The sequence below is a fragment of the Eucyclogobius newberryi genome, unplaced genomic scaffold (genome assembly GCF_026437365.1).
Source record: "Eucyclogobius newberryi isolate DKJ021-1_F unplaced genomic scaffold, fEucNew1.0.hap1 SCAF_21, whole genome shotgun sequence".
Lineage (NCBI taxonomy): Eukaryota > Metazoa > Chordata > Actinopteri > Gobiiformes > Gobiidae > Eucyclogobius > Eucyclogobius newberryi.
Window position 1 is genome coordinate 4,486,882 of NW_027315846.1, and position 25,313 is coordinate 4,512,194.

At 40.0% G+C, this 25,313-nt stretch overlaps 1 protein-coding gene across 1 annotated transcript in view; it reads left to right on the plus strand.

The window, feature by feature from the left end:
- crip2 (cysteine-rich protein 2) overlaps nucleotides 1-25,313 on the plus strand; it is a 59,000-nt gene that overhangs the window by 25,291 nt on the left and 8,396 nt on the right. The window contains exons 2-4 of the mRNA XM_072458328.1: nucleotides 4,333-4,427; nucleotides 16,648-16,705; nucleotides 18,557-18,682. Of these exons, the coding sequence (XP_072314429.1) occupies nucleotides 4,333-4,427; nucleotides 16,648-16,705; nucleotides 18,557-18,682 (279 nt within the window). The remainder of the gene's footprint in view (nucleotides 1-4,332; nucleotides 4,428-16,647; nucleotides 16,706-18,556; nucleotides 18,683-25,313) is intronic.

Consider the following 25,313-nt stretch of genomic DNA (forward strand, 5'->3'; position numbering starts at 1 on the left):
CCATGAAACCAAGACGAAACATCTGTCCTTTTACTCTTTAACAACAAATTCTTCCATTTTCATTCCATTCTTCTGCAATTAAAAACAGTTTAGCTTCGATAAATGAAAGGTTTATTCTTTTGATTAATGGATTCGTTGTTAAGATTGCGAATAGCCTTTTTCTAAGCAAATTTTCACCCACTAAATGTACATTTACCTCTTTTGTTTCCATGTCCATGTAGTCCAAATAACAACTGCTTGATTAGATGAGTAAATTAGCGTGAGATTATTGTTGTTATCAATCAAACATGTTTCAAGAACCGTCCATCGTCTTCTAATGGAGCTCTCCAAGTGACAAACTGTGGCTCTCGAGAGTCACTTTTCCCCTCGACGCCGAACGTAAACACCTGGATCTCGACTCGAGCGTTTGTTTTAAACGACACTTCAATGCTCAAGACCAGCTCTTTGCTCTGGCCTGTTATTTGACTTCCGTTTGGATTGATTACACGCGGTCGAGTCGGATCGCACCATTTCCGAGGTTATTCCAGGACGAAACACTTGAACTGGATTTGGGTTGAGACTAGAACCAAACAGAGCGTTAGTCTTCTTGTTTGTGTTACACTGTATTTAAAGTGAACAAATCATGAAGTATTGTCGTTTTCCTAAGCATGAACAATACAGACAAAAGTATTGGTAATAAGCTATAACAGTCAATTAAACAATATTCAAGCTCTAAATACATATATTAGTTCATCAGACTCTTTTTATTTATTTTTTAAATACATTTTTGGCTAGAAATTCATGATTTACGGACTTAAAAAAACATCACGGATCGAGTAAATTCAGAACGGAGTGTTTTTGACGCTCGGAGGGGAGAGGATTCAACAAACTAGCGTGAATGAAGCTAAATGCTACTCCAGGTGTGTATTTGTTAGAACGGGGTTAGCAGCTCAGAAAAGTCAGTGTAGTACAATATTCTCAGTATAATAGTCCTTTAAAAAGCATTTCCGTCCGAGAGAAAGACGACATCGCTTTGAAAAGAAAGAGAGAACAAACAAAACGGGCCAATCGGCGTTATAATATTGAATTGCCATTGTTTTTGAGCGAGCAGCGATGGGGGTGATGTCATCGGCGCAGCATAAAGATGGGACTGTGGCGTTTCTATGGGAGATGGAGGAGTCCTGTCTCTGGGCCGATGAGGGATTATTGTGCGAGAGGAGGAGGAGGAGTGTGGGCGGGGCGTTTGTGTCGCCGTGGGTGGTCCCGGAGCAGAGGCGGGGCGGGGGGCGGTGTGTGCCACGCCGGAGGGAGGAGTGATGTCAGAGAGAGAGAGACAAAGGATTGAGGTGTGGGCAAACCCCGCCTCTCTGCCGCGCTACTGTCATGGAAACGCAGCGGAGAGATTGACAAAAATGAGTCTCAATATTGTTTTTGCCGTATCCAGGTAACGGTAATCAGACAATGTTACGTCAATGCAAAGGAAATGTGTCAAAAAGTGTCTTCAATTATCAGACAAATGTCAAATTAATCACAAAAGTGCACATTTGTCACTTTATACCTTTATTGTATTTAATATTTTTAAGTGTACAACATCACTTTTATCATTTTCATGTTTATTGAGCTCTTTTTGTTGCATTAATAGTTTTTTTTTTTACTAGAAATAATGTACATTTTGCATATCTTTAAACAACATTCACGATATGATCTAAATCTTGATATATTGCGTCAATTCATAGCTTGAATTTACCATTTTAATGATGTTTTGAGTAGATTATAATTGTTTGTTATTTGACTTAAATTTGAGCTGCAACAATTAATTGTGAAAGTAAAAAAATAATCTTAATCTTTTGACAATCTGGACCAAACAAAATCTAAACGCACACGAAAAGACCTTTTTATAACAAAGACGGCAGTATTATTAGATCAAAATGTTAAAGAAGAATCAACTATTTAATACACTGCAAATATTCTCCATCTAGAAACCATATTTCTACCTTTATTTAGATTATAATTAATTAAGTCTCAATGTTCAATTGAAAAAAAAAATGTTTGACTCGTCGACAAATCAAAAAATAATTGCTGACCATTAAAATAATAATTGGTTGCAGGAAGATTATTATTTGCCTCTTTTATTATTATTTTCATATTTGTCATATTTTCAGTGTTTTTAGCTTCTCTGAGTCGGTGAAGTCTATTTATTGAGTCCATTTATTACCATATTTTCCGGACTATAAATCGCACCTTTTTCCATAGTTTTGGCCGGGGTGCGACTTATACTTATATTTCTACTTTATATAATTATACTTATACTCTGGAGCGACTTGTATGTGATAGTTTTGTTTATAAGAGTTTCTGTTTATAAGAGTTCTTCTATTGAGAGTGTTTTTTCAAACTTCCCATAAGTCATCTGTCCTTTTCCTCTGTATCTAACAGCGTTGCAACAATGAAATTTCCCCATGTGTGGACAAAGGATTATCTTATCTTATCTTATTTCATACTCCAGTGCGACTTATATATGTTTTTTTCTTCTCTATTATGCATTTTTTGGCTGGTGCGACTTGTACTACAACTTATAGTCCGGAAAATACGGCACTGATTTTTATGTGAAATTCCATTAAAATACACATTCTTACAGTCAACGTCAGCTAAATATATCTACTTAGCATCATTTTGTATCCATGGTTTCAGTGTAGACCTGTCAAAACAAAATATACCTTTTTAAAAGGTCAAAAGTTATAAATATAGCGTCCAAAACTGTGACTTAAACCTCTGAACACACTTTATACATCAAACAAGTCCTAAACAAAAACAGCCCCTCCTTTTTGTACAGGATTTACAGTGGGCCCCATTTCCTCTTAGCCCCTCCCCCCCAGACAGGCGAAAAACACCCCCCGCCAAAACACCCACGACACCAGCACCCAAGGGTCCCACAATAAAATAAACCAGGCCAGAGTTAATACAATGGGCCGAATGGGGGCAGGAAGCTCTTATCTACAAGGGCACAGGAAGCAGGAAGTCTGGGTCGCTCTGGCACTTCCTCTTTCACAATAAAGCTTCCCAAACGCATCATAACAAATACATCAACGAGATTATTTTACAGGCAAATCTACGGTGTAATGGTTTAATAATGGTTTATTTCTGATTTAGTTATTTCTTCTTGTTTTGGAGTTCCTGGTTTGGATCTGTTTTTTTTTAAGGAAGTTTAGTCCAATATTCTGGTGATATTTTGTGAATCTAACTGAAATGTCGGACAAAAAAATGTCGTTTAATGTTATAGTTGAGGCTTAAGTATCAGACAAATGTGAAATAACTTTACATTTACTCACAAAAGTGCAGAAATGTTCCTTTATGCCTTTATTTGGAAGTTTAAAAAAAGAAAATCGTGGAAAACGATGTTGTAATTAGCCATTTTTTGGATTGTTGTTATAAATGAATAAATCAATGTTCAAAGTTTCTCTTCAAAACTACTTTCTTCAAAACAACTCTATTCTGATACTGGTCGTCACTGTCCTGTTTTGTCCCGACAGTGTTGAGTTTACTTCTGCTTAAGAAAGAGGAATTAAGATAGATGTTGTACTAAACCTGACTTGGACCTGGTCTGTAGTTTGGATCTCCAATTCTAGACTTTGTCCTGGTTTAGACCCAATCCCACTTCTCATTTGCACTGATTTAGGTCTGCTTTAGTCCTATTTAGACTTTATTATGGTTCCTCTTATTTAGTGTTAAATCCCCTTATTTAGTGTTAAATTCTAACCTCTTAAAATAAAAAAAAATTTTATTTTTACATTGTTTTACTATTAACAATTTTTTTAAATTAGTATTATTATTAATTAATTAATAAAAAATGAAAAAAATTGTAAACAAGACAGGACCAAGACAAAAAAAAATCTTAAAATTGAAAATATAAATTTAAGAAAGTGAGGCATCCAAAGAAAGTTAAGGCTCAAAAGGTCCAAAATAAAAGTCCCATTTAGTCCAGTTTTTGTCAATTTTCAAGTTGATGTGATTATTATTATTATTATTTATTTTTCATTTCGATTTTCCGTATGGTGTCTGCCTTTAATTGTTGGCACAGTTTGTAATTTTTTGTTTGTTTGTGATGATCTTTTTTCCTGCCGCGTGAAGTACGTTCCAGAAGTATCCATTCATTGTGTCCACGGCAACAGTTTTGAGGCCCAAACACATAGTTCTGAAACTGAGTGTGACAATGGTGTCAAAAACCGGCAATATCTGATCATAGATGCGTTTGACAACCGTACTCTTGTTATCACAATATTTTCCACGCTGCTTTTCCGCTCGATATAAAACCGGCCAAAACACAAACGCGTTTCTTTTGTCTCTTTTTCTTTGCAGCTGAGAAAGTTTCCTCTCTGGGAAAGGACTGGCACAAGCTGTGTTTAAAATGTGACCGCTGCAACAAGCTCCTGAACGCCGGAGGTCACGCAGAGGTCAGTTTTTTTAATGTTACTGCTTAATATTGTACATGTAAAAGTGTTAATTATTGTTAATTAGTTTAGTGTCATCATTCTCGATTTCTAAAGCAAGGACGATGTTTGAAAATCTGTATCATGTTTACAGTACCGTATTTTCTGCACTATAAGGTCAATGAATGGTCTATTTTTGATAATTTTTCATACATAAGGCGCATTAAGCAAAACAAAATGTGTACCTCACAAAATCGTTTCGAGGTCAGTAAGCACAACCAGAATTAATCCATATATAAGGCGCACTGGATTATAAGGCACACTGTCGTTTTTTGAGAAAATTAAAGGCTTTTAAGTGCGCCTTGTAGGGCAGAAAATACGGTAATATACTCTATTATGAGAATTAAAACAGGACTAATATAGAACAGGTTCACAAGTACAGTACACGATTTTTAAATGTTTTAAAATCACAATGTAATTCACAGGTAATAATAATAATAAAAATAAAGAAAAATCGTATTACATTTTGAGAGTAAAATTAAATGTCTATTTAAAAAATATATCAAATCAAATCAAATCAAATCAATTTATTTTTGTAAGGCCCAAAATCACAACAACAGTTGCCTCTGAGGGCCACAGGGAGAAATGATATATATAGATCTCTGTTTAGAAAATCTTTCCCTTTTTTCTCTTTTTCATACAATCTTCTACACATTATTCATATTCGTAGTTTTGTTGTTGTTGCACTCAATAGATTTGTTTTTTGACAACACTTGTATTATGCGAGTCTTGGATATACATTTTAATTTTTTTTTTACAAATTGCATTTTTCTAATATGAAACTGATAAACCACTACAATACTCACGTGTGTTATAACATGTCTGTTGAGGTCCGGACTAGAGTTTGCCCATTTCCGTGTACATTCTGCCTGAATATAGACCATGTTACAGCTACAGCTCAGAACAGTCTCTCTCCACACAATGCCATTATATAACAACACTACGGCCTCATCGTTTGGCCCCACTGTCCCTTCACCGAGCTCATCTCCAGAGCCGGGGGCCGCTCTAGTGCGGCCCGTGAGTGGATCTGGGACGGTCATGTGAACTGTCTGAAAGGAGCTCACTCCTCCGGCCCTCGACTGTTCATTCAGAAAATAAACCCATCGTAACAGTTCTTTTACATTGACACGCCGAGTCGCCCGAGAGGAAGACGCCGGAGCTGCGAGAGCGATGGTTTTACTCTGCGTTTGTGAGATTTCTCTGCATATAGACGGGTTTAAAGTGGGACGAGTCCGACGTTTATACATTGTAGCGCGCGGGGTCGACTGCCCGACTGACCAGATCTGCCATGTTTGTCGAAAAGCAGTGCCAAAATGTTCATAATACTTTGGACAAAACCATGTTAAAAAGTAAACAAATGTGTGGTGGAACAACCCGACAGATTGCATGCTCGCTGGTCTTAAGTACAGTTATCACTCCGTACTGTTAGAATACTTTTGAATGACACTAAAGATAGTATTTACCGGTAGTAGTAATGAGGTATTGTACACTATTTAAATACAAATATGGTGTGTGAAGGCTTCTAGATGGAGGTTATTTGCAAATAACGTTTATTATCGATGAAAATCGACTATAAGTCACACCGGAGTATAAATCGCACCAGCCAAAAAATGCATAATAGAGAAGAAAAAAACATATACAAGTCGCACTGGAGTAAGTGTGAAAATAACAAATAATATGACACATAAGTCGCTCCGGAGTATAAGTATAAATATATAAGCATAAATATAAGTATAAGTCACACCCCTGCCAAAACTATGCGACTTATAGTCCGGAAAATACAATATTTAAAAAGAGCATAACATCTGCAGACTAATATGGGCACGGCAAAAAATGCACGTGCAGTAGTAGTTACTTTGAGCAAAAAGTATTCACGTGGACGCAAAGATGTGCTGCTAATACGCAAACTAAACCTCGCCCCGTGTATTGAATATAACGGGTAAATGTAGCCCGTCTCTGCGGTCGACCATCTGTGCGTATGAAAGTCGCACAGGGTTAAACGGTGGCTCATCGATCGCTCCGGGGAAACGGCAGGAGGCGCTCCACTTATCGACTCTCGTAACTGTAATGGAGGCTGTGGACGGTCGCACGGAAAGGACGCCGCGCTGGATTGTAACCCTGCACGAGACCGTATAGATCCACACGGGAAATGAACTGTTTTGACATCATCCATTCAGTAAAATGACAGAAGTGCTTTAGACGCCTCGTGTTGCATCTCCTACGGGGTTTTTCCTTTCATATACCATGAGAAAAGTATGTCTTATAGTCAGGCTACAAGGCACTTTTGAAGATTTTAATGTTTTTAGACCAGAGTGTTGCTTTAAAGTGCCTATGACAGGTTTTTAAGATGTTCTAATTTTGACTTTATTTGGTTTGTTTAAACCTGTTGTAGATATAAATATATAGTTTGGCACCAATCGAGCAGGTATTTGTGGAGAAAATGTTTAAAAATCTGTAGATGATAAAGGACAGGAAGTGACATCACACTCATTCCAGTCAAAGTTTATGCAGAATTTACACGACAAAAGTACTTTTTGACTCTCTAAATATTAATTCAACAAAGAAAGATTTCCAAGTGTGATGTCATCAATTACAAACAGGAAGTTAAATTAAAAACCTATTCTGTAACATTTGCATATTTTTTTTTTAGCAAAATTCAAAATCTATCATAACTGCATTTTAGTTCAATGAGTCGTTTCACCTGTAGGGGGCGCTTTAACTTTAACGTTGTCGTGGATTCCTCCCACTCAAATACCGCGATTATGAGGTTATTTTAAGTGTATGTTTTGGGTGTAGACAGAAGACTGGCTCTATTGTAAAATAAATCCTCATCTACTTCCTATTAACTACACGTCCAAATTATGAAAAGGGTAAAGTCTGCTCTTTCATTCAGAAACTCAATCTTTTGACTTTTACTGCTGTGAAAAGAGTGGGCTGGTCACAGATTGATAATCCATTTAACTGTGTCCTTCTGCGCGACGCCTTTTTAGAGCTCAAAACATTTTCAATTAGCCTAGTTTTAAGATACTAGTATACTTGTACTCTGACACTGCGGTGTGGGGCTATTCAACATAAGGCCCGCGGGCAAAATCAGGCCCGCCAAATGATTTAGTCTGGCCCACATTTTGCAAATATTGAAAAAATTAAATACAAAAAATCTTATTTACTGGTTTATTTCTGGGTTAGCTCTAGTTTAGTCCATTTTGAATATGATTGCTTAGACCAGTTTTGATTCTGAGTTAGTCCTGGGTCAGACCCGGTTGGTTCTAGGCTAGTCCTAGTTTAATTCTGTATGTTCTGCATGGATGTTGGTAAAGCGTTGCGTATGTTATTTCTCAGGTATTTTATTGCATTAACTGCTTAATTTATTGAAACAGTGTTCAAGATATTTTGTACGGCCCAGAGGACAACAATCTGGCCCTCGGGAAAATAACATTAATAGCCCGGCTGTAGTGTATGACAATAAATGTTTTTTTGGTCAATTTTCACTGTCATTTGTCACATTTATCATTGTTAAATTTTATTATTTTCATCAAACAAATTGGCATACTCTTCTACCTAAAGGATTCCATCGACACTGGTTAAGACGCAGTCAAATATTTCACCTTGAACTTAACATTTTGATCAAAAAATGACACCACACTCATTACACTTGATAATGAAACGGGCTTTAAATGCAGTAGTTGACTCATTGTTTTGGCTGAGGCGTGGACGGTTTGCATTCCGGCACACGAGCTGCTGCAAACACGGCGGGTTTTGCCAATGACGGTGGTGTTTCTGACGTTCCATGCCGAGCTCTGGACGCGCCACACTCGACCCGGCCGCGGGACAATGGCGCGCTGTGTCTGTGAACGAGACGCGCCTTCGTTTAGACTCGCGCTGACTTCACCCGCAGGAGCCGGACCCGGTGTGGAAAACGCATTATCGCCCAGTTTCACATGACGTCGCACATTACACGGACCACACATTTGGACTCTCTTTATTGTACGTTTAACTTTTCTCCCACAGTAATGCGGAGTGGACATGCAAACTGATTAATTTTCTTGAATTTAAAGTACACTATGTAACTTCTGCTGGAGCTGACTTTTTCCACGACATCAAACGAAGAAAACTTTTTAAGCTTTTGAAACGTTTCCTTATCTGGACAATTTTTTTTAGTCAAGACTTCTTTCCGTTCCTGGACGAATGGGGGATTACACCGTCTTGATTAAATGTATCTCTTGATTTCATTCATTTTATTTTATTTATTTTATTTATTTTATTTATTTTATTTATTTTATTTATTTTATTTATTTTATTTATTTTATTTATTTATTTTTTTATAGAACATAAAACAACAAAACAAAACTGGGCAGAAACCAAAGTAAATAAAAGTAAAGAATAAAATGAGAAAATAAGGAAGGGGTGACATCCAATAAAAAGGTATCCATCCGTTGTGTCCACGTCGGGGGTTTTGAGGCCTGAACACATGAGTGGTGCCCTGTGTCCCAAAACACATGATAATGGTGATCATTTGGTGTGTTGTACTTATAAACTATAGTTTTACACCAATCGAGCAGGTATTTGTGGAGAAAAGTTGAAAAATCTGTAGAAAGTGACAGGAAGTGACATCACACCAGGGACAGGAAGTGACATCACACCAGGGACACTCGTTCCAGTCAAAGTTTATGCATCGTTTACACAAAGAAACAACTTTTTTTGACTCTAAACATCAATTCAACAAAATAAAGTCGCTCTTATATATTTCTATTTGTCAAATACGAAAAAAATTGTGACGTTAGATGAGTTTTGGCCCAGTGTTTTGCTGGGTAATTTCCTAGTGTGATGTCATCAATCACAAACAGGAAGTGAAATTAAAAACCTAAAAAATGTGCGATTCTGTGATGACATTTTCGAAATTTTTAGCAAACTTGAAAATCTATTTATCTTAACTGCATTTTAGTTCAACGACTCGTCCGACCTGTAGGGGGCGCTTCAAGTATCAAGCCCATTCCTTGGTGTCGTGTGTTGTTAAGTTTAGGACTGTGACGTTACTGCATGACATTGACTTATTTATTCATCTTGAACATTCCTCCATCTATGCCCCGCACCTCTTCCCCGCACAGACATTTAGGTTTATTTATTTGATGTTTTTAACCCCACATTCTTGTCTTTGACTGTAAAACATGGCAACGACTTTGACCTGGAGTGGGTTTAACCTCCCGGGGTCAGCGTCTTATCGGGTCGCGGCTGCAGTTTTTGGAGTCCAGAGGGAACACGTGTCCAGTGTGTCGCAGGCGGGGGGGGGGGGCCTTTTGAAGAGGCTGTGACCCGGGCATTCCAGACGGAGCGAGGACGGAAGAGGGTCTCGGCCAGTTCAGCGCTACGACATGTACTTATGGTGACAGAAATGAAGAGCTCAATACAGTGTTTTTAGCACTGGCGCCACCTGGAGGTAGAGCGGTCTCATTAATTACTGTTCAGTGAATTATAGAACAGTTTTTTATTGTTCATGTTTGTTATTTTTGTTAGATTTGAGCTGTAAAGAGTCAAATACCTTAATTCTTTGACTAATTATAGATACTAAATAAGAATTGTAAGTAGTTTATTAACAATACTATGGATACATACAGGATATACAGGATTAGCAAGTTTTGGACAGAACAAGAAGGCATTATTTTACCTAAAGAACTGCAATTCTTTTTATTTATTTTTTGCTTTAATTTTTATTTTTTTCTAGAACATAACACACATACACACAAAACACACAAAGAATGAGCTGGACCAGGGAGAAAATAAGACAGTGAAAGTAGAAGAATTTGAAATATTAGAGCATTTTAAATTCAGAATAATTGTCCCATTTTTCCCATTTTTTTTTTTTAACAAGTTTTATACAGAAAAAGAAGACGTCATGTTACTTATAGTTTTGTCATGTTACCCATTTTATTTTTTTTATTAGAACATCGAACAAAAAAACAAGAACACAATAACAGGGGAAAAACACAAAAAACTAAAACACCAACAGGTAGATACAGAGGAAAAGAACAGATAACTTATAAAAACACTCTCAGTAGAAAATCTCTTATAAACAAAAACTCCTATAGACAAAACCTCCCATTTCCCAACAAGGGATGGAGGGGGGAAATAATAAAGATAAAAAATAAATGAATAAATACCATTGCATGTGATCACGACAGTAATTGCACATGAATTGCACAGTAGTTGCACATGAATCACGACAGGAACAGTTTGTGAATTTTGTTCATTGACAAGTCCTGGACCACCTCCACTCCACCGTGAGCTCAGCCATGGACCCGCTGCAGTTTGCATATCGGTCTGGCATCGGAGTGGAGGACGCCGTCATCTCCCTGCTGCACCGCTCTCTCTCTCTCACCTGGAAAAGCCTGGCAGCTCTGTGAGGATTCTGTTCTTCGATCTTTCCAGCGCCTTCAACACCATCCAGCCGCTGCTCCTGAGGGACAAGCTGGAGACGGCTGGTGTGACCTGCAGAGTGGATCCTGGACTACCTCACAGACCGACCCCAGTTTGTGAGAGCCCGGAACTGTGTGTCTGACACTCGGACCTGCAGTTTGGGGGCGCCCCAGAGCACTGTCCTCGCGCCCTTTCCCTTCACCCTTTACACTGCAGACTTCAGACATGACACGGACAGCTGTGTCCTGCAGAAGTTCTCTGACGACTCTGCCATCATCGGACTCATCACGGACGACGATGACGCGGAGTACAGAGGACTGGCGCAGGACTTTGTGGACTGGTGTCAGCGGAACCACCTCCTCATCAACGCGGGGAAGACCAAGCAGATGGTGGTGGATTTCCGCAGACGCCACCCCACTGCCCCCTCACCAGTGAACATCCAGGGACGGGACATTGAGAGAGTGGACTCATACAAGTACCTGGGTGTTCATCAGAACCACAAACTGGACTGGACTCATAACACAGACGCACTGTACAGGAAGAGCCAGAGTCAGCTCTACCTCCTGAGGAGACTCAGGTCTTTTGGAGTGACAGGGCCACTCCTGAAGACCTTCTACGACTCTGTGGTGGCATCAGCTCCTGTAGGTGTGGCCTGCTGGAGCAGCAGCATCACAGAGAGGGAGAGGAAGAGGCTGGACAGAGTCATCAAGAAGTCCAGCTCCGTCCTGGGCTGTGCTCTGGACTCGGTGCAGGAGGTGGGGGACAGGAGGGTCCTGGCTAGATTCACATCTATGCTGGACCATGAGTGTCGCCCCCTGCAGGACACTCTGTCCGCTCTGGAGAGCAGCTTCAGTGAGAGACTGATCCACCCTCGCTGTGTGAAGGAAAGGTTCCGTAGGTCTTTCCTTCCTGCTGCTGTCAGACTTTATAACAAAAACTGTTAGTACTGAACACTCGCAATACTGACCTAACCATGTGCAATTCTGTCATATGTGCAATTGCTGTTGGAATTCATGTGCAATTCATGTGCAACCTATGTGCTGTCGTGACACATATTCATGTGCAATTACTGTCGTGATCACATGCAATGGTATTTATGTATTTATTTATTTATTTGTCTATGGGAGTTTTTATTTATTTATAGGAGATCTTCTACTGAAAGTGTTTTTCAGACTTCCTATAAGTGATCTGTTCTTCTGTATCTACCTCTGTATCTACCTGCGTTGCACCAATGAAATTTCCCCATGTGGGACAATAAAGGAATATCTTATCTTATCTTATCTTATCTTAATAAAGGATTATCTTATCTTATCTTAAGCCAACAGAAGTTCTAGCCTCCGGAGCCGTAACGGCAATTCCCCCAACTCAACCTGCAGCGCCGAGACAGGGGAGGTCCTAAAAGCCCTACAGCAGATGCGCAAGGCCTGGGTTTGCTCCACATCAAGCTTCTTTAAGTTAGTCTCAGCCGCAGACATGTAGGCTATACAGCCATAATCAATAGCCGCCCTCATGACGGCCCGATAAATACCCAGGAGCGACCTTCTGCTGACCCCCCAGTCCTGACCGGATAGACAACGAAGCAAGTTATTCACCCTTTTGCATTTACCACTGACCTCATCAATGTGCTGACGCCAACTAAGCCTCTCGTCAAAGGTGACCCCCAAGAACCTCACCTCCCTGACCTGTTCGAGCACCTGCCCATGCAGTCGAAGGGAGACGTCCCTATGCCCATTGAAGAAACAGATCACTTGAGACTTCCGTACGGACAGTTTAAACCACCACTTCAGGGTCCACTGCTCCACCTGCTGTATTGCCCTTTGCAGTTTCGCCTCGTAAAACCGGAGATTCATCCCTCTCACCCATAGAGCGCCATCATCAGCATAAAGGCTCCTCCCAACAGACCCATCCACGTCGTCAAAGATGTCCTTAATCATAACATTGAACAAGATAGGGCTACACACACTCCCCTGCGGGATCCCATTCTCTACCTCATAGACCCCAGAGTAAGCAGCGCCCACTCTGGTTTGGATACGCCGGCCAGACAGAAAGCTCCGGACCCAGTTAAACAGTTTACCCTTCACACCACACTTCCGCAGCTTAATGAGGAGCCCATCCTTCCAAACCATATCGTACGCCTTCTCCACATCAAAGAGCACCGCAATAACCTTTTCTTTCTGAGCCCTGGCCAGCTGGATATCAGATTCCAAACACAACACGGAATCCATGGTGTTCCTGCCCCTACGGAAACCACTCTGGTGCGCGGGAAGCAAACCCTGACTCTCCAAGAAGTAATCCAAACGCTCGGTAACCATGCGCTCCATCGTTTTCCCGAGCTGCGACGTCAAGGCAATCGGCCTATAACTTGAAGGGTCAGACGCTGGCCTACCCGGCTTCAGAACCGGCACCACCGTAGACTGTTTCCACGCAGATGGAACACAACCTGAATCCCAAACACGGTTGAAAAGACCCAGGACTAGCCCAAGCGTGTCATCAGTCAAATGAGAGAGCATGTCATAGCACACCTCATCTTTACCCGGGGCTGTCTGTTTCGCCTTAGAAAGTGCTCTCCTTAGCTCAAACAAACTAAACGGAAGGTCAAGGTCATCTTGAGTCGAAGGCTGGTGCCCAATCAGCTCAGAATTCTGGGCCAAAGTACTCTCCCTGTAGTGCCTTTCCGCAGGTGAGAGATTGTCAGAGCTGTGCACCGACACAAAGGTGCTGGCCAACAGTTCAGCTTTGTCAACGTCGCTGACTGCTTCAACACCATTCTGTATTAGGACCGGGGTCCCGTGACGGCGCTCAACCCCATGCATCCGCTTAATCCTCCCCCAAACATCCCCGAGACGCGTTACTCTCCCAATTTTGGAACAATACCGCCTTCAACACGCACTCTTGGCCGTTCTTACAGTTTTCCGCACAACAGCGCAGGCCCTCTTGTAGTCAATGAGGGCACCCTCAGTGTGGGTAACCCTTAGCCGGCAAAACGCCGCATTTCTCGCCCTAACAGCATAACCACATGCTTCATTCCACCACGGCACCCGCTTCCTATGTCCACTACCACCACTCTTAGGAATCGTGCCTACCGCTGACTGCGTGATGAGCGAGACAATTGCACTATTGAGATCATCCACCTGAGTCAATCCTCCTTCCTGCAGAACCCTAGAACCATCATCAGCTTTCCTCAGGAAAGCCCCCCCAGTTCGCCCTTGCCAACTGCCACCTCTGGATCCTCGTCCCCCTGACCACAGAGCTCCCAAAGCCAATCTCGGTACGGACTAGATAGTGATCGCTACCAAAAGAAAGATTACCAAGAACCTCCCAACTACAAACACCAGCTAACTCCTTGGACACAAGCGTAAGATCTATTGCACTTTCCGTACCGGTCCCCATATCATAGCGGGTCCCACTCCATTCATTCAGACAAACCAACTCCCTTTGATTGATAAAACCCTCTACCACCTGCCCATACCTATCGGTACCACTACCGCCCCACAAAGCGCTATGCGCATTAAAATCCCCACACCACATGGCCTTTCCCCGAACATCCTTACCGATACTATGTAAGGACTCTAACGTTAACTCACCACACGGATCATAAAGGTTAACCACAGTAACAGCTTCACCACCCAGCCAGACCCTCACCGCCAGAGCCTCCGGCGCTTTACTCACACTGACAACAACGTAATTTAGGTCATCTCGGACAAACACAGCCACACCTCCGCCTCTACCCTGCTCCCTATCATTCCTAACACACACATACCCTTGTATCCCAAAAACCCACCTAGGTTGTAACCAAGTCTCCTGCACACACATAACGTGAGGCTTGTTCAACAAGGTAGAGACAAAATGCTTAAATTCCTGGCCATTAGCACGAAGACTATGCGCATTCCATTGCAAGACAACCACCGCCATTATGAGCCCCCGGAACCTGACGGCGCATCGGGAGCCCCCCCACTCCCACTGCCAGAATGGGGCAGGGTGCCTTCCCGCAGCGCATCCTCTATCTCCGTCCACTCGGGACCCCCAGCCCCAAAGTACTTCCCTGCAGCCTTAGCGATGATCCTAGTCTTTTCGGATCTCTTCTTGGTTTGACCAGTACAGTTAATCACTTCCACCATAAAGAGGAAGAAATCTTTCCTCTTCACAACCAGTACATCCTCCGCACCCACAGGGGCTCTGCCCGTGGAAGCCACACTCACAGGGTCCCAGTGGGGACCTCCCCCTGGCCGCGGGCAACGCCTGCCCCCTCCCCTGTCGCCTAGGTCACCAGCAGCACTGGCAGCCCGCACTGCATCCACCTTCACCTGACTACCAGACACCTTCTTGACCGCATCCGCGTAGGATATGCCTTGAGAGGCTCTAACTTTTTGCACCTCAGCAGCCCTCTTGCTGAACACGCATCCACCGTAGGCAGAGCTATGCTCTCCCCCACAGTTACAGCACTTGAGTTTTGCTCCTTCGTCACACTTCCCATACTCGTGGTCTCCTGCACATTTACCACACCTCTGCTTCCCTCTACAGACCGCCGCAATATGCCCAAAGCGCTGGCACTTGAAGCAACGCAGGGGCGGCGGAACATATGAGCGTACGCCATAGCGCATGTACCCAACGCACACCACACGAGGCAGGATCTCACCTTCAAATCTAATCATTATCGACAGGCTGTCACACCTTACCCCATCCCGGGTCACCTTCAACCGCCTAGCATCCACCACCTTAGCTCCAGTCAAATTCTCCTTTATGTCATCCACAGATGTCGTCGTAGGGACGCCTACGATAACTCCCCTGACCGTGCCTCTTACAGCATCAGACACAAGAATGTCCTTCCCCCCCAGAGACTTAGCTTCAATCGCCTTCCTTTGCTGAGCCACGTCCTTGCACACGACCAGCAGCGAGCCATCCCTAAGGACACTCGCATGCTTGACCACTCCCACAGCTACAGTCAGGCTCCTTGTCAACGCCATCGGATCCCACCCCTTAAAGGACGCATTATCCTGCGCGAGCTTTATGAACACCTTACACTCTGAACTCACATCCCCGATATCTGCAACCCCCCCGCCCTGCTCCTCACTGAGAGAGCCCTCCATAGACGAGCAAGAAGACGCCCTACGCTGCACAGGATCAGTGGCTCCAGGGGAGTCCTCCCCGCTGTTCATATCGTCACCGACCAGGTCACGCCTCCTCTTCCTCTTCCCCGTCATACGGACCGAGGCGTTATCTTATCTTAAACCTTATTCTGATTACATTACTGCCAGGCTTTATTCTTTAGGCTTTAGACTTTATTCTTTATTCTTCAGTCTTCAACCGCCATAAAACAACAACAACAACAACTTTATTCTTTAGACTTTATTCAGTTCAAAGCCCACGAGTTCAAAGCACGTGCGTTCCAGGCCCATAAATACCAAACGCACGAGCTTCTTCTTTGGTGTTTTATGGTGCCAGACTTTATTCTTTACATTGTCCAACACAAGGCTTCATCTTCAACAAGGATGAGGACTACGAAACGTCTGAGGAATAAAGTCTGGCGGTAATGCAACACTCGGATGCCAACCGCCATAAAACAACAACAACAACAACAATCTACTTCTGATCGATTTTCTTCTTCTACTTTTGTAAATCAAGTGGTTGTAATCCTGTTTTCCTCTGGTTCGATATCACAGTGGAATCTTTTCTCAAGGTTTGACTTAACTAAAGGTTAAATAGTAAAATATGAATACAATTGTTCTTTGTGCTGCATAAATGTTTTTCTGAAAGCTTCTTTATGTCTCTTCAGCACGACGGGCGACCCTACTGCCACAAGCCGTGCTACGCTGCCCTCTTCGGACCAAAAGGTGAACTCTTATTTAAGCTTTTTGTTAAAAACATGGGTTTATTATCATATTATTAGTATTATTTCAGTAGTTTTAGGACTGAAGACTTCTGGATCTAGACAATATTTACACTTTGAGTCCATTATTCATAAACTAATTATTTTTAAACTTAATTATTTTTGGACATTTTTGTACGTGTTTCAGCGTCTGAACAGTCCAGATAACGATTACAATCGTCATAAGGCGCTGGTACAGCTGGCAGCCCGGTGTAAACGCTCTCTTCTTTCTCACACTTATTGTGCTTTATCTCCTATATTTTGTAAATATAGTTAGGATATTTTTTCTATTTTACTGTACGATAGGGGCACGCGCCGGAATAGTTTTTTAATTCAACTGTTTTTGACTTTTTTCGGCTGGATTTGAGCGTTTTTCGTTGCGTTCGTTGTGTTGTTGTGACGTGAGCTAGCTCCGAGCGAGCCCCCCCCCCCCCCCCCGCGCCCTCCGGCCGCGCTAAAGTACGGCGTGTCGTTGGTACACGTTTATATACACGTTTATATGAAAGAGGAACTTCACGAACGATCGGGACACGCACTGGAATCGCTTTAAATTAACTTGTTTTGACTTTATTCGGCTGAATTGAGTGTTTTCGTCGTGTCGTTGCGATGTGTTTTGGCTCTGAGTCCCCCGGCTCCGGCCCCGCCCCCCGGCTCCGGCCCCGGCTCCGGCCCCGCCCCCCGGCTCCGGCGCCGTACCGCGTTTCCACAAAGGAGGAACTCATGAAACTGCGGAGAACTGTCGTCTTACCCGGAGATCGTCACGTTATCCCGTCGCAGTACTGACCTAACCTAATACTGATGTGCAATTCTGTCGTATGTGCAATTACTGTGAAATTCATGTGCAATCTATGTGCTGTCGTGACACATATTCATGTGCAATTACTGTCGGGATCACATGCAATGGTATTTATTTATTTATTTGTCTATGGGAGTTTTTATTTATTTATAGGAGATCTTCTACTGAAAGTGTTTTTCAGACTTCCTATAAGTGATCTGTTCTTCTGTATCTACCTCTGTATCTACCTGCGTTGCACCAATGAAATTTCCCCATGTGGGACAATAAAGGAATATCTTATCTTAATAATCTAAAAAATACAACTTTGATTATTTTTTGGGATTAATTAGTTGATTCAGTTGATTAATCATTCTGTATCTACCTCTGTATCTTCCTGCGTTGCACCAATGAAATTTCCCCATGTGGGACAATAAAGGAATATCTTATCTTATCTTATTGCGGCGTCTGTTCCCTCCCTAAAAAAACAGATTTCCAAAACTCAGTAGGACTGTCCTGGTTAAATGTAGAATAACGTTTAAAACAAATGTGTATATACGTTTTTATTAGATTATATATATATATATATATATATATATATATATATATATATATATATATATATATATATATATATATATATATATATATATATATATATATATATATATATATATATATATATATATATATACCAATCATATGTAGTAATTCAGACAATACTTGTACCTCTACTTGAGTAATATATTGTACAGTCTCTGCAGTAAAAGTGTGAGTCAAGCTACGAATGACAAAAAAACCGTCACGTCGACGACGTAAAATGATTTAAACTTCAGATATCATAACATTTTTAGTGTCTATGCTTTGAATTTATCAGATTTTGTGCTTTTTTAATGCCATGTTTAGTCTGATTACATCAACTTCTAATTATAAATCGGGTCCAAACAGTTACTTGAGTAGAAGTTTCCCCCAAATCCCTTCTCGGACCACTACTTTGTACATATCGTTGTGGCTTTGCTGTGTTTACTCTGCCCGTCTCTCCAGGAGTGAACATAGGGGGCGCCGGCTCGTACATCTACGACGCTCCGGCCAACAACAACTCCACCAACATGGCGTCGGGCCCCAAGGGCGACGAGAAGAAGGTGTTTGCCCCCAAGGCTCCGTCCAAAGGTCAAAAGCACACGCCGTTTTCACCTTTCGCCAGTCTGTTCACTCCAGCCGCACACTTAAACCACACAAACAAAATAATCTGTTTGAATGCTCAATTATCGCTTTCAGTCAAATTCACGTACAAAATCTTCCAAAATTTTTTAATTCTCGATATTATATTTACCGTCATATTCCAACAAAAAACAACAACTTTAAAAACTGTTAATGTCATGTTGTCTGCACTGAAATGGAACAAAGGATCATGGTCTATGTAGTTCCCTCTGTACGCTCGTATTTGTTATTATCATGGATCTATTATATTATCTGGATAGGGTACGCCCCCTCTGCCTCTGGCTCCAAATTGAGTAGTGGCCGCTTCGCAGAATGCAGCCTTTTGGTCGGACCATTTCAGGAGTTCGGCCTCTAAAATTACCAAACATGCTAAATTGTTTTTAGTCTAAAAATAAAATAGAAGGAATTTCACTCTTCAACTGTTTCTAAAATACTTAAAAAATACATTTTTAACCTTCCGGTGAACGGTGTACGCGCACCGAGCGCCCACGTGACCCTCGTGAACGGGCCTCAGGAGAACATGTGACGGAAACTAAACTCAAGCAGAAGAAAGTGACGAGACGAGACCAACGATACAAGTAAGTTGTGTTTGTATGTCATTCCTCACGTTTCACACATCGTTCCATATGAAGTGTAAAACAACAATTACACAGTTAACACAAGTTAACACAAGTTAACACAAGTTAACACAAGCTAACACGAGCTAACGTAAGCTAAAGTTTAGCTACACAGAGATGCAACAACACGTCGTGATGGCTCGTGCTTCTGCAAATAAATAACTAATTATTTCTCTTACTAAATGTTCTAAGAGACAAGAGGTTAAGCACAGATCAAGGAAAACTAGAGAAAGAAGGGAAAATAAAGTGATGTTTGTATTATGTGCTATAAAAAACTACCAATAATTCAAATATAACCTGCTGAAATGGGTCATATCTTACATATATAAATGTAAACGTATGTAAAAGTGACAGTCCTGTACTTACAGGGGCTGAGACGACATTTAAGGTTTTATTACCCATTTAATAATGAAGTGTGCTGTGTTTAAACAGCAAAGCACACGCTTGTTTTCTATAGGAATGTCGTGGATTTACTTCCATGGAATATGTAGAGATTTAGCAAACATGTCAGTTATGTTCTAACTTCTAAGGTTTAAACTTATGCATAAGTAAATGACTTTTGGTTCTAGCTTTAAAAATTAAGGTGAAAAGAGGAACTTTTGTGTTACAGAGCGAAATGTAAATCTGTCAATAACATATTCCAGCTTTTCTCTGTTAAATGTGCATAATATATCAATGTTCTAATGAGTATCTTTCTCATCTTCAGTGCTGACCAGTGAGTTTAGTCTGTCTGTGCTGACCAGAGCTCTACAGGTCACTACAGGTCACTGCAGACACAGAGTCATCTCAAGTAAACTCCTGACGACTCCAAAGCAAAAGGTATTTTAATAATAACTTCTGCCTCGACTAAAAGTAAACAGTGTAGAATCAGTACTTTGAATTTATAAAATGTCTGTTTTGTTATGAGCAAAAAAACTAAATGATAATTGTTCTTCAAAAGAGCCACTGCTGTGTCACATGTGTCTGTAAAACAGCTTCAGGACAAACATGTGAAGTGTATGTTATGTGACTTGTATAATCTAAACATGTGAAGTGTATGTTATGTGACTTGTATAAATCTAAAACATATGAAGTGTATGTTATGTGACTTGCATAATCTAAAGCTGTGACATGTTCTGTTTGTCTCTCAGTCATACGATGGAGCTGAACGGAGGAGTTTACTGAAGTACAGAAGACTGCGTGCCATGGAAACAAAGTCTTGTTAAATACTGAGATATTCAGTATTTAACGCAATAATGTCACATTCATGTGCATATAACTGATGTAAAAAGAGTGTTTATTTTACCATTATTATTAGTATTATTTTGTCTTACGCTGTTTTTATTTTATCTTTATTTTTCCCCTCCATTCCTTATTAAGGTATGAGAGGTTCTGTCTATAGGAGTTTTTGTTTATAAGAGTTCTTCTATTAAGATCGATCTATTAAGAATGTTTTTTAAACTTCCTATAAGTTATGTCTTTTTCCTCTGTATCTACTGTGTTGCAACAATGAAATTTCCTCACGTGTGGACAATAAAGGAATATTTTATCTTATTCAGTATGTTCTTTTTGACTTATACAGGTTGTTTTATCATTGTTAATATTTTTATGTTGCACTGAATCACCAAAGCAAGTTCCACTGTTTGTGAATTATTTTCTTTGACAATGGCAAGGCAAGGCAAGTTTATTTGTAGAGCACATTTCATACACAAGGCAATTCAAAGTGCTTCACACAGCAGGAAAAATGCATTCAAATCACAAAGAAATTACAGAAATACAATAAAATTAACTAAATTAAAAATTATCAATCCAACTGATTTTCTAAACTAATAAAATCACAAACAAAAGAGATGGCAATACATTTTCTGATTCTATTAATGATGATAATAATAATAAACAGTACACAGACTCCAAAACCCCTTAATAAGGGACTCCCACATTGTAGCTTTAAAACTCAACTAAAACTGGCTAAAATCAATTTATCATTTGTAGTTATAATCAGATTTGCATTTATTGAACAAGTTCATTCATGTTATTATTCTTATTAAATACATTAATAAACAAATGTGTTTTGTATTTATTAAAGATTGACATGATACAAAAACGACACAATAGGAAACTGAATATAATTAAATACTGCTACGTCATAAGGCGCTGGTACAGCTGGCAGCCCGGTGTAAACGCTCTCTCTTCTTTCTCACACTTATTGTGCTTTATCTCCTATATTTTGTAAATATAGTTAGGATATTTTTCTATTTTACTGTACGATAGGGACACGCGCTGGAATAGTTTTTTAATTCAACTGTTTTTTGACTTTTTTTCGGCTGGATTTGAGCGTTTTTCGTTGCGTTCGTTGTGTTGTTGTGACGTGAGCTAGCTCCGAGCGAGCCCCCCCCCCCCGCGCCCTCCGGCCGCGCTAAAGTACGGCGTGTCGTCGGTACACGTTTATACACACGTTTATATGAAAGAGGAACTTCACGAACGATCGGGACACGCACTGGAATCGCTTTAAATTAACTTGTTTTGACTTTATTCGGCTGGATTGAGTGTTTTCGTCGTGTCGTGGCGATGTGTCTTGGCTCTGAGTCCCCCGGCTCCGGCCCCGCCCCCCGGCTCCGGCCCCGCCCCCCGGCCGGCGCCGTACCGCGTTTCCATAAAGGAGGAACTCATGAAACTGCGGAGAACTGTCGTCTTACCCGGAGAGCGTCACGTTATCCCGTCGCAGTACTGACCTAACCTAATACTGATGTGCAATTCTGTCGTATGTGCAATTACTGTGAAATTCATGTGCAATCTATGTGCTGTCGTGACACATATTCATGTGCAATTACTGTCGGGATCACATGCAATGGTATTTATTTATTTATTTGTCTATGGGAGTTTTTATTTATTTATAGGAGATCTTCTACTGAAAGTGTTTTTCAGACTTCCTATAAGTGATCTGTTCTTCTGTATCTACCTCTGTATCTACCTGCGTTGCACCAATGAAATTTCCCCATGTGGGACAATAAAGGAATATCTTATCTTATCTTAACTCTATGTAACAGAATCGATGATTATATTTTATATTTCTTTCATCTGATTAAAAAAAAGCATATTGGCCAAATTATATTATGTAAATTAATAACTGAAAAGTTAATAACAAAATAAATACCCAAACCAAAAACTACAGAAAATGATGAGGACGTTATTACACCTCTAAATGTAATTCATTGTCATTAAACCAGGCTTTTTATCTTAACACTTCTTTATAATTCTCTTAAATATCAGAGCTTTACAATATGATACATGTATATTTATAGATGGATACAACAACATCGTTATACGTTACGTAAACAGACTATTTCAAGCCGAATTATTCCAAAAGTCCGTGTTGACCGTTCTGAGTCTTTCACGCTGCTGTGACGTGCGCGCTCCCGACGCCAAAGCCTCACGGCGATGACGTCACAAAAGTGGGAGGAGATATACCAGTGAGCAGTGAATGAGCAGCTCCATAGGTTTCAATGGCGGCCATCTTGGCTTCCGGGGGCTTGGTTATTATCGTGAGACTCTTGACGATATAATCACAGTTTTCTGGTTATTGTTGCGTCTGCCTGGTAAGTCCCCTGCTTGGGAAACACGGGTCAGGGCAGCTGTGGCTACGTAAGTTTAGGCAGAATGTATGAAAATGTGAGATGTGGAAAAGTTCTATGTAACGCTAAACTATAACTACACGAGCATCAAGAACGTACAGAATTAGGTGCAAATAAACCTAAAATTAAGCATATTTTGAATCTTTATAGTTTTTAATTGATGGTTCATTATTTCTACTGAAAAAAATTTAGTCTATTAGTGTTGTCCAGAAAAAAATATACCCCGGTATTAATTAATAGTACTTGAAAATAGATATGAACTTATAACAAATATTGACACGTAAAAAACAAAACATACAATCAATTTTTTTTCAATTTTTCAAAATGTAAAAACATTTATCAAGAAAAACAGAACACGACCCGAGATTTAAAATAAATAAATAATAAAACAAAATGTCCCAATTGGTCCAAACTCGGTAAAATTTGTCCAATTTAAAGTCCAACAACAAATTTTCTACATCAATGTATGATTTTCTCTTTCTTTTTTTATTACTATTAATATTTTAAAAGTTTATAAAAACAGAATAAAAACAAGACACCGAGAGAGAATATGCTATTTTACATGTAGTCGGCCCATTTCAAATCTTGGTTCAGTTTGTGTCATCTTTTTCCCAAGTGTGATCTCGAGGTATCCATCACTATGTCCACGGCAGGAGTTTTGAGGCCCAGATACAGAGTCCTGAGGTCAAATGCAAGAGTTCTGTTCATCTCAGTCCAATATTAAACAGCGTGTGATTTATATTGAAGTAAAGTACGTTACCTTCTGATCACATGCTAATATTAAAGAAACTACTCATAATGTGTGCTGGAATTTAACCGCTCATTTTTACTGAACGGATGATGTCCTGACTTGATGTTGGCGTCTTGAGTAAATGCAGACGTGTTAAAGCTGGAGGATACAGACGTTCCCTGCTCGGATGAGACAATGCAGCGTCGGGTTATTTGACGATAAGATTTACGGCGAGCGAGCGAGACTTTCCCATCACGCAGAAAAACAAAACGGGAAAGCGGTGCAACTCCAGCGTAAAGGCCGTTTAGTTTAGTTTATGTTTTGTTTAGTTTAGGGGTTAGTTTAGTTTAAGTTTTGTTTAGTTTAGTTTAGGGGTTAGTTTAGTTTAAGTTTAGGGTTTAGTTTAGGGTTTAGTTTAGTTTAGGTTGTAGTTTAGTTCGTTTTAGTTGGTTTAGGTTTTAGTTTACTTTAGTTAGTTTAGGTTTTAGGTTTAGTTTAGGTTTTAGGTTTAGTTTAGGTTTGAGTTAGTTTAGTTTAGGTTTTAGGTTTAGTTTAAGTTTTAGGTTTAGTTTAGGTTTGAGTTAGTTTAGGTTTTAGGTTTAGTTTAGGTTTTAGGTTTAGTTTAGGTTTGAGTTAGTTTAGGTTTTAGGTTTAGTTTAGGTTTTAGTTAGTTTAGGTTTGAGTTAGTTTAGGTTTTAGTTAGTTTAGGTTTTAGTTTAGGTTTAGTTTACGGTTTAGTTTTGGTTTTAGTTTAGTTAATTTTAGTTAGTTTAGGTTTTAGTTTAGGGTTTAGTTTAGGCTTGAGTTTAGTTTTAGGTTGAGTTTAGTCCGCCAAAGTGTCCAAGTCAACGAGAGATAAAGATGTACTGGGTTTTTCGCTCTGGCGCCACCTGCAGTTAGAGCGGTCACATTAATTACTCTATCGACTTATTGTTCAGTGAATTAAAGAACAGTTTTTTTATTATTTTTGTTAGATTTGAGCTGTAAAGAGTGAAATACCTTAATTCTATGACTACTTATAGATTCTAAATAAGTATTGTGAGTAGTTTTTTTTTTAACAATACTATGGATACATACAGGATATACAGGATTAGCAAGTTTTATACAGAAAAATGTTATTTTACCTAAAGAATTGCAATTCTTTCTATTTTTATTAATTTTTTTGCCATCTTTTTTCTTTAGAACAAAAAAAACAGAGTAATAACACACAAAGAATGAGCTGCACCTGGGAGAAAATAAGTAAGTAAAAAAGTAAAAGTATTTTAAATTCAGAATAATTTCCAAAACTTTTTCCAGTTTTTTTTATACAGAAAAAGAAGACGTCGTGTTACCTGTTTTATTTTTATTAGAACATAGAACAAAAAACACCAACAACGCAATAACAGGGGAAAGACAAAAAACACCCACAAAAAACTTGAATAACAAAACAACAATAAAACTTTAAAAAACACCAACAAAAAACACCACAAAAAATTTAAAAAATACCCACAAATAACTTAAAAAACAAAACAACAAAACTAAAAAAAACCACAAAAAAAAACACCAACAAAAAACTTAAACAAAACAACAAAAAAATTCAGAAAACACCAACAAAAACACTTTCATGTAAACAAAGTGTGTAT